The following is a 20,055-nucleotide window of genomic DNA, read 5'->3' on the forward strand; positions in this document are numbered from 1 at the left end:
AATCTTTGGGGGAAAGGGGTTCAACCTCACAAATATGAAAAGATGCAAAATAGAACCTAAGGAATTGAGAGGAAAATCTAATAGTATATGACATAGTCTCAGCTCTAGGCAAAGGTACGGTTACAAAGACATTCTCATCCACTGCAGACAGGAATGTTGTTGGGTGCAACTTTTCTAAAAGGTAATTGGGCAATTGGTATCAAGGGCCTTAAAATATTCATAATGCTGACCCAAATAAGTCCAATCCTTGAAGAGCATTCTACAAAAATCAGGGAGAAATGCAAAGATGTTGGCACAAGGATGTTCACTGCAGCAATTTCTATTTAAAAAGCAGAAACAGGGACTTCCCAGTCCAGTGGTTAAGACTCTGCACTCCCACTGCAGGGGGCACGGGTTCCATCCCTGGTTGGGGAACTAAGATCCCGCATGCTGCGCAGTGCAACAACGACAACAACAAAACAAGTAGAAACAAATTTAATGTTCACATATGGTACACGACGGAATATTATCAAGTCATTAATAGTAAGGGATGCTGGAAAATACTTATAATTTAATATGAAGTCAAAAGGGTAAGATACAAAAATGTATGTAAACTATGACTATTTTGTTATATATATACATAGTGTGTATATATATATATGATACTGAATGGAAATATACCAAATTATTAACAGTAATAGTCTTAGGAAAGGAACGTTAAAGATGATTGCTATTTTCTTCTTTGCATTTTTCTATATTCCCCATTTTTTATGAGCTAAGATGTATTACTACTGTAATCAAAAAAATTGTAAATGTTATTTTAAATGGAGTGCTATAGCCATAAGAGTTTGGAAGTTCAGGAGTGTGGTGACACCAGAATTATAGTTCAATGTCAAAGTAAAACGAGTAATAAATCAACAGTTGGAGTCATAGGAAATGGGCAAGGACATAACTTTTACTAACCCAGAAGACCACACAAGTGAGAAACTCAAGAAGCCACAGAAGACAAGTTATTATATTTAGAAATAACTTGACATTACCTGTTTTGTTCAAAGTAGATAATACGCTCGAAGTAGCATCTGAAATAAAATAATAAAAATTAGCACAGCTATTGACATGGTTAACAAATACATGCATCTTCCTAAGTTCCTTAAACATTTCACTTTTCCCCAAATCCTGGAGAAGTTAGAGACTTTTGCAAAAGCCAACTGGTCCACCCCGTCACGACACTAGCCATTCCCCAACCCGCGCAGACCATTCCTCAGCAAGTATTCATTCATTTAAAAATGTGTTTCCTGAACACGTTTTACGTGTCTAAAACATAGCAGCACTCCTATAATCATTAGATTTAAATAAACCTATTTATGTTGTTTAATATTCTGTCCCCTTTTTTTCTCTATTATAATGAAAGTCTCTAAGGGATATGACATTTCCGTAGTTAGTAGTAACTTTAATATTATACATAGCCCTATAGATGCTTAATGCATTTGTACCTAAAGGTATACTCTTATAAAACAATCGTTAAGAAATTCTAGTTTAAATTTGGAGTTCCTGAACATGATATTCAACGAACTTTCAAGGAAATCTCATTTTGATTGTTTCACTTAAAATCCAATTTAAAATCTACCCTATTGGTATTTCTTTAAATGAAAATCCTTCTAGAATTTATTATTCTGGATGAAACTTTAAGGGGGAAAAAAAGGCCTGTAATATATTATTACACTTAAAAAAAAAACAACCCACACAAATGGGATCCAAAAACTACTGCCAAGGCTATTTTAAAGATGTTTTTTCACTGTAAAAAGTAATTGCACATAAAAATGATAATGTCTTGGGCTTCCCTGGTGGTGCAGTGGTTGAGAGTCCACCTGCCAATGCAGGGGACATGGGTCCGTGCCCCGGTCCGGGAAGATCCCACATGCCGCGGAGCGGCTGGGCCCGTGAGCCATGGCCGCTGAGCCTGTGCGTCTGGAGCCTGTGCTCCCCAACGGGACAGGCCACAACAGGGAGAGGCCTGCGTACCACAAAAAAAAAAACAGATAATGTCTTTCCTTCCCACTGGACCAAATGTGAATTTAAACCAGTTTTGATTGGCATGAGTTGCATCTATGATTGTTTAGCTCCTTAACCACCAACCACATGGTGAGATTTCATCTTAACTAAGGGATTGTGAAAAGTGTTGGGTTTTGACTGCAATAAGATGGAAGGCTGTCTACCCACAGAGAAAGGGAACAGAATGTGCTGCCCTGCGCACCTCCCTCGATTATAGCCCAATTCTTTGCCCTTTTCCCTAGCATGAAGCCAGATTTTTTTTCATTTCATACTATTTAAAAATTGATAAAATCATCTGTAAAAAAAAAAGGCTGTCTCTGAACACTTCGTGCCTCTAAATCTAGGGTGAATCACATTAAAGTCACTGGATGTGCTTTTCCCATTTAAACAATCTGTCCTGTAAAGTGTGTTCACATCGTGTTGGAGAGCAAGTAGAGCTCTCAAAATGTGATCGATATTTCTTTCCTTTCACAGCACAGTTAGAATGGTGTACGGCTGTCCTCCTTCCACAATAAGAATGTTATCATTTAACCAGAAAGTTTAGGTTGCTCGCCAAGGTCGATGGTCTGGGGGATTTTTTGTGTTTGTTTGTGTTTGTTATTTGAATAAGGAAACCTTCAACACCATTCATTATACTTATATTCATATTAAGGGTTATCAATTTTCACTTGCTACAGAAAAATTCTTACCATTTAAGCTTGTAGTTTCAACCTCTTTTGTCCCAAGGAAAAATGACAAGACAAAGGTATGATTAAATCAAAAACTTAACAAATTGGGGTAAATATAGGTTTAAATTTTTTCAAAATCTTGCCTGGAGTACCATTGGAGTAGGGGACAAAACCAACAAGAGATGATTCAGCTGCAGGAGAAAAAAAAATTCCAATTAATACTTTGAAACAATTATTTATTGAGTTTTAAGGAGTTAAACTTTTGAGATATAATTATGAAAAGTAGAAAACAGGCTATCAGACCAACATGTAGTTAACTCTGCAAGTCCCATAATCACTCAGTGAGTGTACATTTAATCGGAAAATCATAAAGAAAGAACCTAAGAGATGAAATGAGTACAACTGTTTCATTTTACAGGTAAAGAATATGAGACTCATGACCACGAAGTTTGCTCTGACCTATGGAATATTATGGAAATAACTTCAGGAACCACAACAAAATAGAGACATACTACTTTCAAAATTTTTCAGCCACAGAGTCCTAGAAAACATTTTATAGTTTGATAATTTGTCACACTACGATTATGAAACATATTGGCACATAGGTTCTACTCTGTTTATAATGACACCTGGTAACTTTTCTCATAATGAATTTAAGATTTAAAAAAATGACACTGCTATCACTCAATACTGTACTACCTAACACAACTTCCTGGTAAGTTATTTTAAAATATGGCTGCTGGGACTTCCCTGGTGGTGCTGTGGTTAAGAATCCGCCTGCCAATGCAGGGGACACGGGTTCGAGCCCTGGTCCAGGAAGATCCCACATGCTGCGGAGCAACTAAGCCCGTGTGCCACAACTACTGAGCCTGCGCTCTAGAGCCCGTGCGCCACAACTACTGAGCCCGCATGCCACAACTACTAAAGCCCGCATGCCTAGAGCCCGCGCTCTGCAACAAGAGAAGCCACTGCAACGAGAAGCCCGTGCATCTCAATGAAGAGTAGCCCCCGCTCGCCGCAACTAGAGAAAGCCCATGCACAGCAACGAAGACCCAACATAGCTAAAATATTTTTTAATTAAAAAAAATAATAAAATAAAATATGGCTGCTATTAAGACAATCAGGTTGTAAATTTCCTGTGGAATAACTCTATTTATGCTAAGAGGTCAGTCTACTGCACACACTTTGCATGTTTAAATATTAAAAAGATCCAATGGCTTGACCTCTCCGTATACACAGGACAAGTAAACATTTTACAACTAAACTGAGCTTTGCAATAGGGAGCCTGATATTCAGCTGGTAAGGACAACATTTGGGCGTGTCGAGGCGCTTGGCTGGCCTGTCTGTTTTAGACCAATCATGCGTTGGCTGAAACACACACACCCTGTCTGTCCTACATTATTCCTTCCAAATTTTGTCATTTTTTTAAATTACCAAGTATATTTCTTGAGAAGTAAGACAGTTCCTGAGCAATAAGATTCAAAGCCTGGGTATGGAATCCTTTGCTCTTGGGGCAGAACAATACAATTGGCCAAAGGTGGTTTTTAATCAATGGCTATTCATTTTTCTGATTGGAGAGGAATGGGTGACACCATCCAAAGAGGCCTGCAGGCACAGCCGCCTGTCCATCCCTGGATGTGTGCTGGCTTTCCCCTGGGGCCCTGGGGCTGTGCCTGGCATCACTGTGTGCCTCCAAACCCTCGACCTCATTCCATGCAAACAGAGTTTTGCAAAGATATCACCACGATTAAGTCTGAGAAGGCTACTGCAGCAGAAGAAAAATGCAGTGGTTCATTTTATCCTAGAAGTTTAATAACAAGGGGGCAAACTGGCTTAGTTAAAAGAGCTTGGGCTTTGGAGATTTGCAGTCCTGGCTTTGAATCTCTGCCCCGTTACTTAATAACTTAATAATAATGATCAGAGACTTCCCTGGTGGCACAGTGGTTAAGAATCTGCCTGCCAATGCAGGGGACACGGGTTTGAGCCCTGGTCTGGGAAGATCCCACATGCCGTGCAGCAACTAAGACCGTGCGCCACAACTACTGAGCCTGTGCTCTAGAGCCCGCACGCCACAACTACTGAGCCCGCACGCCACAACTACTGAAGCCCACACACCTAGAGCCCGTGCTCCACAACGAGAGAAGCCACCGCAATGAGAAGCCAGTGCATTGCAATGAAGAGTAGCCCCTGCTCACCGCAACTAGAGAAAGTCCACGCACGCAGCAACGAAGACCCAACGCAGCCGAAAATAAATAAATAAATAAAATTTTAAATAAGTAAATTTGTAAAACATAATAATAATGATCGTTATTACTTACTGAGGGTTTACTCTGTGCTAGGCACATGTGTTATCTCATTTCATCTTCACAACTTCCCTATGAAGCGAGTACTGTTATTCTCTTCAATTTACAGATGAAAAAACCGAGGCACAGAAAGGTGAAGGAACTTGTCCAAAGCCACACAGATAGCAGTGGAGGTGGGGGGGCGGGGGGGTGGCCAAATTCAAACCCAAGTAGTGTGGCTCCAGAGAATGTGTGAACATGAGCAAGTTTCATCCTCTCTGACCCTCGGTTTCCTCATCTATAACATGAATATAACGATCCCTATACTGCAAGATTGGAAGCAAAAAGAGATGTCGGAAGACTCCCAGACATTTAGTATGTGCATGAGCAGTAATAGCGATCATTACTAATTTTAGTTAAATGAATTAACAACAGTAGAAGCTCATTTTCACACAACTAAGGACAATGTGAGTTGACTCACTCCTTACCGTAAAAGATTGTTCTGTGCTATATGGTATATATATTACAGAATGAAACACAGAAGTAGGAGTTAGAGAAGCCATGTGCTGCCTCTGTGATGTAGGGCAAGAAGCCGTGTGAACTTAGATAAGTTACTCAGCCTCTCCAGGCTGCACCGTGTTATTAACTAAGGGATGGGGTGGGACCACTTTATCCCTGAGGTCCCGTTGTAGCCAGCAGTCTGGAATGCAGGTTCAGCTCCTGGTTCCTGCCAAGACGGGTCCTAGTTATAAATTTCTCTTTATTGATTTGCCTTCCCATTCTCATGAGTGCTAAGCCTTTAGAAGCCTTTTGAAAAATATTAATTCAGTGGGGTGCTGAGGAAGTATATTTAAGAGAACATCTCAACCCTCAAATATAGAAACATTTAGCATGTTTATGTCCTTGATACTCTTCAGGAGACATGAACTAGAATACTAAAAATAACACTGAAGAACTGAAGCAGTTACCATGATGAAAACCCACAACTTAGTCCCTAGCTTTCTTTAGCAACTGGGGGGGATTGATAGACTATCCTGTTGTCTGTGTCTGCTTTGATTTTTCGGGAGTAGGTTTAATGACAGAATTTAATTAAGCTTCATAAAAGAAAACAATTTTTCTGTATCTGACATTGCATGGAGAACTTTTAGAATATTTTGCTGAAATGCCCCCAAAGTCATGAAATAACAATCTTACCAGAAGGTGACAACAAACTGGAATTATCAGCATGCTCTGTTGACGAAAAGGGTGATTTAAAGTTAGTTTAGTTTGTAGATTAAACAACAGGGAACTACTGTATAATACAGGGAATTATTACAGTATCTTGTAATAACCTATAATGGAAAAGAATCTGAAACAGAATATATATATATATATCTGAATCACTGTGCTGTACACCTGAAACTAACACAACATTATTGTAAATCAACTATACTTCAATTAAAAAATGTAAAAGTAAATAAAATTAGTTTGTACATGAATTTGTAGGAGATTAACATCTTTAACGGCAGTGAATGTAAAATGAGTTGCAAATAGCTACCAAAAGAGGGCAGTATGTTAATTTACTATTATTTTCAACAGCCTAATCAGTTCTTTCAATTCTCCACAAAGACATATCTCTGGTGAAGCAATTCTTCCAATTTAACTGTTGATGGTACTCTATATATTTTGTTATATAATGGTTTAGTACATTTTAAAATAAAAATGATGACTAAGAACTTCGGTTGTTGGCAAATGTTCATTAGAATGTGTAAATGTATACATCTGCATAAATTAAACTTCCCGTAACTGTACTTCTTTTTATACCTATTAGCGCAGACTTTATACCTTTAATTAAGCCAATCAGACACCTCTGGGTATATAAACTACCAGAACTGCTGTGTTATTTATTTTGGGAGGATGCTATATTCCTTAAAAGAAAAGTAATTCTATTTTTTTCTCTATGAAAAATAATACACTTATTGGAGAAACTTCAGAAATTACAGATAAACAAAAAGAAGAAAATTAAAACCACCTATAATTTCACTACCCAGACATAAATGACATTAACATTGTGACATATATTCTTTTCTCTATGTGTTAATGTATATCTACATATGAATATAAATATATGAATGTATGTGTATACATATGTACTTATATGTACGATAAGAAAGATCATGTCACTTAAAACTACTTGTAACCTGGCTTTTCTCATGACACTATATCCTGAACATTGTTCTATATCATTAAATAATTTTCCCCAATACCATTTTGTAATGACTGCATAGCATTTCATTGATTGGATGTACCATTAATTTATATAACAAATTTCCTTTTGATGGACATTTTAGTGTGCACAGTTTTTCATGATTACAAACAACGCTGCAAGAAATCCTCTTGGTAAATTTTTGCATACATACTTGCTATTTCTTTCAGAAATTCCATGAATTTTGATTGCCAAGATGCCTTACAGAAAACAAACCAATTTATACCACTCTTTGCAGTACATCAGAGTGTTACTTTCGCAAACTCTCACCCAATGGGGTATTACCTTATAAATTCTTAAACTGTTTTTAATTACAAAGGAATGGTTATTTCCACAGTGGTATCTTGAGATACAACTAAAAAGAAAGAATAAGTATACTTAGAAACTAAAATTGCACAGTGAAACATACCTGGTAGCTTCCAGGAGCCTATTTTCCTTAAATGGTGGTAGGGTACTGATTATTTTCTGGTATAATTAAAACACAGTTCTTCTTGAAAGCAGGACTGAATGAGTGCTCCAGTGGTTGGCGCAGAGTAGTTAGTGTCTTGATGCCCTAATTTAATTGGCATTGCCTCTTCTTAGTCTCTGTCCTTCAATATATCCCTCATGCTACCTTAAATATCCCACCAATCAAAGAGTCTGTTGAATTAACAGGAGTTTAATTTTGAGAATGCTCCTGGGAGCACTAAGGGGAAATCAGTCATTCACAGCTTAGTATGAATTAATTCCAATTGGCTGAAGTCTTCTGATTATGTAGCAAAGACCTACCATACTGGGCCATGTTGAAAATTTCCGGGAAGAATCAACATTCAATATGGGCTACTTGAAAATGACACATCGGTTTAGGTAGGTGAGGTAGAGTGGTGTGGGAGCGTGGCACAGGCAGGGAACAGCATGAAGGCACTGAGGAAGAGTTGAGTACCAGGGAAGAGGGATGGAGAGTGATGCTGAAGGGCAACAGGGGCTAATACTGCTTCCTTTTCAATTTTGCCCAGTGGCTGACCAGAATCACCAATTGTTCAACCTTCTCCATTGCTAAATCCTTTGACAAGAGCTGTATACCCACAGGGAAAGGGGCTCATCTGAGTTTTACCTCTTTCTTAGATGCCAGAGGAAATGGACAACTCAAGGGTAATAGGAGAGCCAGAGTAGAGAAGGAACTTTCCTGGTTGGCCATCTCTGGGTAGACAGGTTTGATAGGCATGGATTCACAATCAAGAGGTAAAACCTGATCAAAATATAGATCAGGGCTCCCCTGGTGGCGCAGTGGTTGAGAGTCTACCTGCCGATGCAGGGGGCGTGGGTTCGTGCCCCGGTCTGGGAGGATCCCACGTGCCGCGGAGCGGCTGGGCCCATGAGCCATGGCCCGCGGAGCCTGCGCGTCCGGAGCCTGTGCTCTGCAACGGGAGAGGCTGCAGCAGTGAGAGGCCCGCGTACCGAAAAAAAAAAACAAAAAAACAAAAAAAAAACATAGATCAAGGGCCAGCCCAGCCCAGCCTACAGGGCTCCCAGCAGAGACCTACACTGATGAAGGGAGGGAACCCAGTAAATAAAAGTTAAAGGTTTTTAAATTGTTATTGTCCGCTTTTTGTCTTTTGGCATTTTTTTTCTTCTAGGGGCCCGATTACTCAGTGACTAACATTTTATTCACTTTTTCTGTCTCTCATTATAACGCTCCACATCACTCCTCTTGGTGCCACATAGAGACGTCCCATAGGCCTTACATTTTCCTGAGTATCAGCCTCTGTTTTTCTTGGGCTCTCTCCTAACTCACTTCTCATTTGTTAAAACCAAGGAGGTGGTCGGCATTTCCAGTGAGTCATATATTTGAGTTCCATGTCACTCTTAGGAGACAAAACATTTCCATTGTTAAAAAGATTCGCAAAAAAAAAAAAAAAAAAAAAAAAAAAGATTCGCAAGCAAAGAAAGGAAAAACATTTAAATTTTTCAGATTTTCCTTTGGAAACTTACAAAGAGCAAAATTTAAAGCATTATTCATTTATTGAAGTCTCGATATAAATCCATAAATAAAACTGTGAGCTGTCTATAAAATTTACTCAATATGACCCCCTAGTGATTTTTTAAAACAAAGTCCGTATATTGCAATTACGATGACCAGGAGTTTGGCATGCCTAAGCTTCGAATGGACGCCAAACAGAGGAACTGGCAACTCAAGAAAGCGGCCCCCCTCGACAGGGTCTCTTTCCCTACATCGCCTCCCTGGCACATTCTTTCAAATTTACTGCTACCACCTCCCCAAATCCAATCCCACATGATCAAGTGTGGTCTGAGCACTGCCATGTGAATGCCTTACTGTCATTGCCTCTCCAACCCCATATATCCAAGACCTTGTCCCCCATCGCCCCACAGCATTTCCATATCATTCTTGAATTTGATGGACCTCTGGTAACACCAGCCAAACAACTGAAACTGGAAAATTCAGTATATTAGTTTCCTGTTGCTGCTGTAACAAATTACCATGAACTTAGTGGTTTAAGACAATGCAAACTTGTTACGTTAGCGTTCTGTAGGTCATTAGTCCAACATGGGTCTCACCAGACTAAAATCAGGGTGTCAACAGGCTGCACACCTTTCTGGAGGCTCTGGGGGAGAACCTGTGTCCTCCTTATTTGGGTAACTGGCAGAATTCAGTTCCTTGCAGTTGGAGGACCTAGGTCCTCATTTTCTTGCTGGCTATAAATTGAGGGCCATTCCTCGATTCTAGAAGCCACCCACATTTCTTGGCCCCATTCCTCCATCTTCAAAGCTAGCAACAGTGGGATGGGGTAGGGGGAGTCCTTCTCATGCAGCATCCGTCTGACTCACTCTTCTGCCTTCCTCTTCCACTTTTAAGAACTCGAGTGATTAGACCGGGAGCACCCAGGCAATCCACGATCACCTCCCCATCTCCCAGTCCTGAGCTTTAATCACATTTGCAAAATCCCTTTTGTCATGTAAGGCAACATAGTTACAGGTTTGAGGCATTAGAAGGGGACATCTTTGGGGAGCCATTATTCTTCCTACATACTCAAAAATCCAGTTTTTTTTAAATTATGGAGAATATGACTTGCAAGGAACCACACTTTAGGAAGAAAAATCCCACAGGGGTTAAGTGAAGGGCCCAGAAAACTAGAGTCAGTTTCAGCAATACAGCTGAGTCTACAAACCGAAGGCCAACGCTCTGGCCATCGCTCCTGACTCCTCCTGTTCCCCACCTCCCATCCCACCCCCAGATTCCGTCATCCATCCTGTGCATTCTTCTCACCCTAACAGGGAGCTGTTGCAAGGATTAAAGAGAAATGATGTGTGTGATGACAGTAAGAGTGAACACTGATTGATGCTTCCTGTGAGCCAGGCTTAACGCACGAAGAGCTTCCTGCACATTTTATTATTTAAAATCAGCCAACGACTCTGTGAAATATGTGGATTCCTTAGCATCAGTCCTTTTTAGCGCTTGAGAAACTGAGGCTGCGCGAGGTTCCGTGAATTGTTCCAGGCCTCCGTGGGAATTCACTGTAGAGCTGGGATATGAACCCAGGCAGTCTGACTTCAAAGCTTACCCTCTGGGCCTCTATTCTATCCTACCTCCAATGACAAACTGTGTAGACCATAAACTAGTACATAAATGGAGGGTATTAATATTCCCTAATCTCTCTCTTACCTCTCCTTTCTTCCCATGCCCACTGCCCCCTTCTAAGCCCAGATCTTGATCGCCTCACATATAAGTGAAATATTAGAACCCAGAACCTTCTCATTGGCAAGGATCTTAACGTTCTTTGCGTCTGACTTCTCACCCAACTCAGTAAACCATCCCCCGCACGCACACCATTGGCTCCCAATCCCAGCTCAGCTCCCCGACGAGTTCTATCCTGCCCACACGATGGAACTCACACTGAAGTTTTTGAAAGTTTGAATTTCTTACCAACATTTAAGAATTAGGAGATTTCAAATAAAATTCCAAATTCTTACCCTTCCAAAATTGGAAGTTTTAGATGACCCCTTTCTGTCAGCTCTCCAGCCCCCTAAAGCATGCCCTGGCATGAAACTGATGGAGACGGCTCTTTCCTCTTAGTATCTTAAAGTTTATTCATTGGCTACACCATTCACTTGGCATTTGGACATATACTGTTAGGCACTGTTATTTAACTTTTTCCACTGTATGTCTTGTTTTCCCAACTAAATGCTAAGCTGCCTGATTCTTTACTATCCTCCAGGAATCCAGTGCAGGGCTTTGCATTTTTGCATTGACTGATGACATCATTAAGGAGTCTCCAGCAGTCATGAATATATGACAGGTAGTTCAAGAGCATCAATTTAATGCAAATATTGCAAGGGGTCAGGTCCCTGTGATACAAAGCACAGCAGGGGAAAGATGGGCAAAAGATCTGAGAGCAATGAGGCAGAGTCCATGAAGGAAAGACTTGAGAATACTTCTTAGATGGCTATGGTTCAGAATCTGTACTTTGGAATCATAGCTATAACTGCCAATCACAGCAGGTAGCTTGCTTAACAGATCTTCTAAACGTATACTAAAATGGCCATTCAACTGCCGTATCACAAACGTTGCCTACAACAATGATCTCAATACCGTACCCTTTATCAACCTTTCCTCTTCCTAATGCCCTCTCCCTGCTCGCTCACTCCTGATTCCTGGGATCACCTCCCAAATAACCTGCACCCAAGACATACAAGGTCATGTCTGAGGGTTCTGAGGTTTTCATTTTTCTTCTGCTATTTGATATGTGGGAGATGTAAGACTTAAAACGTCAGACAGTTGGTTCTCTTTACACCCAGCACATTCTCCCCGAAGTTGGATGGGAAAGATAAAGGCTTAATCTTCTAGGAGTGGATCTAAAGAGAATACAACTAGCCCCCCTTGCATGAATGTTTTAGAACAACTAAAATTTGTAATCCGGTGACAGTCCTTCTCTGGATTGAATTACTGTTCCACAGAGAGATGATTCAAAACAAGGTGCCACGCCCAGGCACTCTTATACAGGAACCCCAAACAAAACAAAATTATTATGACAGTGGCTCTCCAGGGCTTGGGACAACAGACACTCTTACAAGAACTGTATTTTTCAGATTTTACTACAGAACCAACAAAATGACTGAAAACATTTCTACTTCGGCACAGCCAAAATGTGTTTACTTGAGCTGTGACCATCTCACGTCACAGTGCTCAATAAATACTCTGACACAACGTTTTTATTAAACAATTGATAATGACATCCCTAAAGAAAACTTCACCTCCTAGCTGGTGGAATTTCCCAAAGTGCAAACGACTGGCAGTTCTAGGTGGGCCTTGGCCAAAACGGGAAGTGGGTGAAACGTGGCCTTGATTCCCCAGCCCCTGGGTCTTGCTCCTCTCCCGTCCTCACACGGTACCACTCACCCGCCCTCTCGCCCCTTAACCCCTCTAGAACTGATCTGGCCTCTCTCAGAGGTTAACAGACAGTCCCTCCCTTGAGGATCTAGGAGATGCATTTTGGAGGGTCCATAAATGCCCTAGAATAGAATGCAAATTTGTGTGTATTCATATGTATTTTTTTCTGGGAACAGTAGAGTCCCAAAAGGGACTCTATTTTAAATTAACAAGCATGTATATAGCATTACTGTGACCAGGCACTTCATAAATATTAACTCATTTAGTCCTCATAACAACAATACGAGGCAAGTTACCCCATTTTACAGATGGAGAAACCGAGGCACAGGGAGGTCAAATAACGTGTGTAGTAAAGGGACAGAGCTAGGATCTGAGCCTAGGCTTTCCAGCCCCACTATACTGGGCTGCTTCTCATCTTGGGCTGTGGTCTAAAACAGTGAAGAGCCACTGACCTGCCAGCCACCCACCCCATTCCACTGGGAGGGATGTATACTTTAGGAAGGAGGAGAGCCTTGAAATAAACTGTTTCTGACAGGCGGGGGTTTTAGGGCATCATCCCCCCTTCCCAGCCCCCCTGAAGTTAGACACATAGACAGTAATCTAGGCTGCCCGTCAAGGCCGGTGCAGATAATGGAGTATTTGGGTTGTGCTTTCCATTATAAAATGCTAGCCACAACTTGGGTTCACTCTACTTCTGAAGGCTGGTAGCTTCTGGAGCTTTTTCAGTCTGAAAGGTAAATACTGCTTAGTGTTTCAGGGGGCAGGGAGGGAGAGAGGCAAACTGGCCTCTATTGAACACTTATTACAGTGGCATTGTACCCATGCTTCTTCATGGAATCTCCCCACATGCCCGTGAAACATGGCCCTCTATCCAGACCTCATCTCCCCCTCCTCTCTCCTCACCCAACCACTCTGGTGTCCCTGCTGTTCCTCCAACACACTGGGCATAGTCCCACCTCAGGGCCTTTGCACTTGCTGCTCCCTCTGCCTGAAATACTTTTCCCACAGAGAACCCCTTGGTTTGCCCTGCTGCCTCTTTCAAATGTTGCTCAAATATCACCTTCTCTGAGAGACTGATCCAGACCACTCTATTTAAAATCACAACACTTTCCCCCTTTGCCCGACCCTTTCCATCCCCTTACCCATAACACTCCTTGCCATCCAAACAGTATGTATATATTTATGTATGCGTGTATTTATGTATGTGTGTACACACACACACACACACACACAGCCCTAAGAGGGGGTGTCTCCTAACATTCTGTGCCCTAGACCCCTCACTTGCCTCATCCAAGTCCCAGCCCTGTGTAATATGTAAGATTTTGGGACTTCCCTGGTGATGCAGTGGTTAAGAATCCACCTGCCAATGCAGGGGACACGGGTTTGAGCCCTGGTCCGGGAAGATCCCACATGCCGCGGAGCAACTAAGCCCATGCGTCACAACTACTGAGCCTGCGCTCTAGAGCCCGTAAGCCACAACTACTGAGCCCGTGCGCCACAACTACTGAAGCCCACGCGCCTAGAGTCCATGCTACGCAACAAGAGAAGCCACCGCAATGAGAATCCCGTGCACCACAACGAAGAGTAGCCCCGGTTCGCCGCAACTAGAGAAAGCCTGCACGCAGCAATGAAGACCCAACGCAGCCAAAAAAACAAATAAATTTTTTTGGCCCCCAAGAACCAATTTTCATTCCCATGGGGGCGAAGTGGCCCCTATAGAGAATGCACACTCCAGGGCTATCTCCGTTTCCTCCCGAAGAGATCCAGCTTAAGGAAAGCAACATTTGCCTGGGTGCCCCTCTCCTCCCGGATGCCCACTAGTGTCTCGGCTGATTCTGCTGTTAGTCAGCTGACATGTTCTCTCACTCCAAAGCACCTGTCATTTATGGGTAGTGAGAGTTCCCTGTGGTAGGTGTTTAAGTGCAGAAGCACCTGGAAGTGGGGGGGTGGGGCACCAGTGGGTAGGGTACAGAAACTCCTCCAGTCTCCCTCAGATAACGCCACTCTTTGCCAGCTCACAGGTGAGCAGTGACCCCCTTGGCATCTTAGCTTAGGTCCTCCGGGGGTGCGGAGCCTAAGGTAAGGACTTGGCTGCACAACGGACTCCCCATCCTCCCCAGCCCCTGGCACAGAACAATATTTTTTTTACATAGCTATGAAATAAACGAGGAGGGTGATCTATAGTGGGACGGCCAGACAGCAGGCTACTGCAGTAGATTAGCCAAGACATGATGACGACTTGAACCGGTGCTTGGGAAGCTGGCATGAAAAGAGACGTTCAACAGACACTTCTAAGGTAAGATGAGAGGATGTAGGGGATGTTGCGGTGAGGGAGAAGCAGAATAGTTAACCTATCAAACCCCAACAGTGCAGATGACATTGCTCTGAATCCCTCAAGTGCGGCAGGTAGGTTAACAAATAACAAATGTTGGCGAGGATGTAGAGAAAAAGGAACCCTCGTACGGTTGGTGGGAATGTATATTGGTGCAGCCACTGTGGAAAACAGCAGGGAGGTTTCTCAAAAAGCTAAAAATAGAACTACCATATGACCCAGCAATTCCACTCCTGGGTATATATCCAAAAAAACCCCAAAACCACTAATTCAAAAAATTCTGAAGCAATTAGAACAAATGGCCTATAGCTGTACTGTTCAATATGGTAGCCACTACCCACGTGTGGCTATTTAAATTTAAAGTTAAATAAAATTTAAAATTCAGTTTCTCAGTCACATTTCAAGTGGTCAGTGGCCACATGTGGTTGGTGGCTACCGTACTGGACACATATAGAACACTTCCATTATCACAAAAATTTCTATTAGATCATGCTGGTCTCCAGTGATGACGGCTATAGTTTTTACGGAGTTCTTACAACGTGTCAAATGCATTTCAGCCATCTGTTTTACATGCATTAACTCATTTAATCTGCATATAACTCTATGAGAGAGATACTGCTACTTTACAGATAAGGAAACTGAAGCACAATGATTAAATACCTTGGTACGGTCAGAGTTAATAAATGGCAGAGGTAAGACTTGACCCCAGGAAGTCCAGAGCCTGTAGTCTTAACCTTATACCACATTGTGGAGGTCCCAGTGGCCTGGGTTGGCACAAAGGGAGTGGGCAGCTCTGGTGGAGTCCCCTGACTACAAATGACTCTCTCCTGACTGGACAGTGATAATCTGGTAGTGCCCAGAATAGCCTCCTCCAGCTTTCTTAGATTGTATGAACCTGGGTTCATACATGATCTCAAGAAAGAAGGGATGCCTAGCCCATCCCACCCCACCTTCCAATGGCAGAATGAATGAGATGTAACAACTACCCTGCCTCATTAGTTAAGGTAAGGCAAGTTGCTACAATAAATAAACGCTGAAATCTCAGACACTTAAAAAAAAAAGTTAATTTTCCAGGTGTGAAGTCCAATCAGCAGCCTAGAGTGGAGGGTAGGGTGGGACAGAGAGAGCAGCATCTGCTCCATGCAATCATTCAGGAACCCAGGCTGACAGAGGCACTGCCATTTTCAACATGAAGATTCCAAGTTTGCTCTGGAGAGCAACATCCAGCCAGGCAAACAGGTGGGAGATTTTTTTTTTTTTTTTTTTTGCGGTACGCGGGCCTCTCACTGTTGTGGCCTCTCCCGTTGCGGAGCACAGGCTCCGGACGCGCAGGCTCAGCGGCCATGGCTCACGGGCCCAGCCGCTCCGCGGCATGTGGGATCTTCCCAGACCGGGGCACGAACCTGTGTCCCCTGCATTGGCAGGCGGACTCTCAACCACTGCGCCACCAGGGAAGCCCCAGGTGAGAGATTTTTAATGGCTAAGCCCAGAAGTGGCAAACATCATTTCTCCCCACACCCACTGGCCAGAACTCAGCCACATGGCCACTTCTAACTGCAAGGGAGGCTGGGAAATGTAGTCTAGCTGTGTGCTAAGGAAGAAAGCTTTGGTGAGCTGCCAGCCAGTCTCTGCCACATCAGACTTAATTTGAGTGTTGTAGACTAATGATACCCATTAAACTAATGGTAGGTCAAAATTAATGCTAAAATCACTCTCCCCAGTCATTTTCTCTCCAGTTCTTTGCCCTCATATTGACTAGGTCAAAAGTCAGGGAATCAATATGAATCAGAGGAGGGGGAGTCCTTGCCACTCTGAGGCTGAATATGAATCCCCCCTTCTTTGTGACTCACTTCCCCAGCTTTGCTCCTAGCTAACATCCATATCATGTTTTTTCATGACCCCCAACTGTAGAACTCCTGTGTGACAAACCAGTTCCGTAAACAGTGACATACTAGTAAAAGCCACAGAGAACGGCTGAATTATGGATATTCTTGCTGCATCCTTAGGTGAAAAAGTTGTATTTTTGAGTTCCCTCTGTTTTGAAGCCATGTAAACCTTAACCTTTGCTGTAGCACTTCTGGGTAGAAGATGCTTAGGAGGCCCTTAGGCCTCTGTATGTTGGCGGCTCCTGTTCTACTGTTTTCCCCTTCTATTGTCTTTGGCTTGTCATGAGCTTTGAAGTCTGATCTGGGACTCCTCACTTTTAATAATGTGTAACTCTTGAGTTAGTAATCTCCATGTGGATAAAAGGCCCATGTCCATATATTTCCAATGGATGAATGAGCATGCCTCCTTAACCAACTTTAAATGTGATTAAGAGACTAGGCTCTTGAGAGAGAGGTCCAAATCCTTGCTCTGCCTTGAGTAAGTTTCTGACATTTCTCTGCTTATATTTCTTCAACTGTAAAAATGGGGGTGCTTGCTTTGAAGGAAATTATATTACATTTACAAAGTATTTTTATCACAGTTCCAACAGTAAGTTGTAATTATTATATTTTTTTAATTTTAAAAATTCATTTATTTATTTATTTTTTGGCTGCACTGGGTCTTTGTTGCTGCACATGGGCTTTCTCTAGTTGCATCGAGCGGGGGCTACTCTTTATTGCGATGCGTAGGCTTCTCATCACGGTGGCTTCTCTTGTTGCAGAGCATGGGCTCTAGGTGCGTGGGCTTCAGTAGTTGTGGCACGCGGGCTCAGTAGTTGTGGCTCGTGGACCCTAGAGCTCAGGCTCAGTAGTTGTGGCGCACGGGCTTAGTTGCTCCACGGCATGTGGGGTCTTCCCAGACCAGGGATCGAACCTGTGTCCCGTGCATTGGCAGGCGGATTCTTAATCACTGCGCCACCAGGGAAGTCCCTGTAATTATTATTAATTCACTCTGCATGATTCTGTGTCTTTGGATAAAGTTTACCTTTATGTAATAAACTGTTTTTTTTTTCCTTAGAACAAACAACGTGATATCAGTAATTTGCAGAGGGGCGTTTTTAAAAAATCATAAAGATAGTTTCTTTCCAAGATTTGCATGTATGTGATTTCCATTCTAACTTTAAAACATTCCTATCTATTCACTAATGCTTGATTAGTGAGAATATCTATTACAAAACTGTGTTCGTCTAATTCAAGTTTCCATGGGTTAGCATCATAGGAAGACATCTCCTAGAAAGACCGTGGGGTTCCATCACTTTGTATTACACATCAGGAAATGGAAGTTCATAGAAATCCATTTCAGAGGCGAAGGAGACTTGAAGATGACCTAGTATAATATCGTAAATCCAGAAAAGTGGCAAAGGTAGTGACTTATACTATATTTCTTTACTTCAAAAATGGTTTATTTACCCACAATAGACTGCATGAGAAAACAGAGTGTGATGTTTGCTTTGTTTGAAATTACATCTCTCCTGGTTTTCTACTACTGATCACAAACACTGGATGCAGTTATCTTTGTTGTCTTTGCTCAGCACAAAAATGGGAGGAAAATTTTACTTAAATAAACCATTTGAAAGATAGTATCTTTTAGGACTTGGAGTTCACTGGAAGAAAAGAATTACAACATAAGCCATAGGTCTGGAAAAGACTAAATACCAAACTAGTCCAAGCCCCTCAGTCTACAAGGGAGGAAAGAAGCTCAGAACATGAAGGGATTTGCCCAAAGCTTATTCACTTATTCCAATTTTTGAAGGCCAATTGTATGCTAGGCACTGGGGTTATAGCAGGAATAAAACCAAACCCCTGGCCTCAAACAGAGTTTACATTTTAGTGATATTATGCAACTCACTTGAAAGTTTTAAAATTCTACTTTGAAAAAAAATCCTATGACTGAAAGTTCTTCACTAATTCAAACTCATCCCTCCTGCCTGTACACCAAAACCCAGAATTGGTTAGCCTTTACTGTGAATCCAAACCAGTAACCAGTGTAATGACAAGGCCTATTTTACATTAGGAGCAAGGCGAAAAAGGCTACAGAGTTGAGACACAAGACAGCTATGTGTTCAGTCCTTGTTTATTCAATTAATCAGATAATTATAAGCAATTCTCATTTATTCACCAAAGCAACACCACCACCCATTTGATAGTTTTCATTTCTCTCGTCCTTAAATTAACAAAATTCTATACTATACTAAATACTAGAGCAACAAGAGAGTAACTTTTACTTTATGCTGTGTGCATTCCTAAAGGGAAAGAAGAGGGAAGGGTATAGGTCAAATAGGACACTGATGTTAAAAACAAACACAATTGGGCTTCCCTGGTGGCGCAGTGGTTGAGAGTCCGCCTGCCGATGCAGGGCACACCGGTTTGTGCCCTGGTCCGGGAGGATCCCACATGCCGCGCAGCGGCTGGGCCCGTGAGCCATGGCCGCTGAGCCTGCACGTCCGGAGCCTGTGCTCCGCAGCGGGAGAGGCCACAACAGTGAGAGGCCCGTGTACCGCAAAAAAAAAAAAAAAACACAAAAAAAAACAAACACAATTGCCACAGACATTGTTGCAAAAGCACTCTCAATCTATCTTGATGGGTTTCTTTTACAGCGCTGTCATCTTGTGAACATGAGGCTTCTTGCCAAGATCAATCTGTTTCTTGTTATTTCCTTGAAGGAAAGCTGTACCCACATCAAGGTACATTTCAACAGCATGTTCTCTTGGAACAACTTACTTCTTAACAGATTAAATCAGCGGAACTATTGCTTTTATTCCTCAGATCTCTCTTAATCTTTATCTAGTCCTTTGGAGGTACAAACCCATCCCAGGATAAATGAATATGGCAAAGTTTCAGTCAAGGTCGTGTAAAAAAACATTTTCAACTGCTTCAGGGACTAAACACTGAGGAAGTGGTTAAGGACACAAGTTCTAAAATGCCACCACTTCTACTTTCCAGCTGTGTGAACTTGGAAGTGACTCAAACCGTCCAAGCCTCAGTTCCCTCATCTAGAAAATGAAGGATTAACACCTGACCGTAACTATTATCAGGATTCACGGAGGTGACGCACGAAGCATTTAAAACGATGTGACACACAGTAAACCTTTGTAAAGTTAACTTAGATGTGTTAGAATGCTTTCAGAGGCAAGTCGCAGAACATTCAGTTAAAAGTATCACAAACATTAAGGACATTCAATTAAG

The 20,055-nt window shown here is 42.1% G+C and overlaps 1 protein-coding gene across 20 annotated transcripts in view; it reads right to left on the reverse strand.

Moving 5' to 3' along the window:
• The window catches only part of ADGRG2 (adhesion G protein-coupled receptor G2), a 183,372-nt gene that overhangs the window by 41,671 nt on the left and 121,646 nt on the right, over window positions 1–20,055 (reverse strand). For 9 of the 20 annotated variants that reach the window (XM_027099715.1, XM_027099695.1, XM_027099694.1 and 6 more), the window contains 4 exons: window positions 6,176–6,211; window positions 2,843–2,890; window positions 2,721–2,744; window positions 1,020–1,058 (listed from right to left, as the gene is read on the reverse strand). In XM_027099715.1, the coding sequence (XP_026955516.1) occupies window positions 1,020–1,058; window positions 2,721–2,744; window positions 2,843–2,890; window positions 6,176–6,211 (147 nt within the window). The remainder of the gene's footprint in view (window positions 1–1,019; window positions 1,059–2,720; window positions 2,745–2,842; window positions 2,891–6,175; window positions 6,212–20,055) is intronic. The other 11 variants (XM_027099701.1, XM_027099700.1, XM_027099710.1 and 8 more) reach the window with 3 other exon arrangements.

The sequence above is a fragment of the Aethalodelphis obliquidens genome, unplaced genomic scaffold (genome assembly GCF_003676395.1).
Source record: "Aethalodelphis obliquidens isolate GAN/ISIS:26980383/991018 unplaced genomic scaffold, ASM367639v1 scaffold137, whole genome shotgun sequence".
Lineage (NCBI taxonomy): Eukaryota > Metazoa > Chordata > Mammalia > Artiodactyla > Delphinidae > Aethalodelphis > Aethalodelphis obliquidens.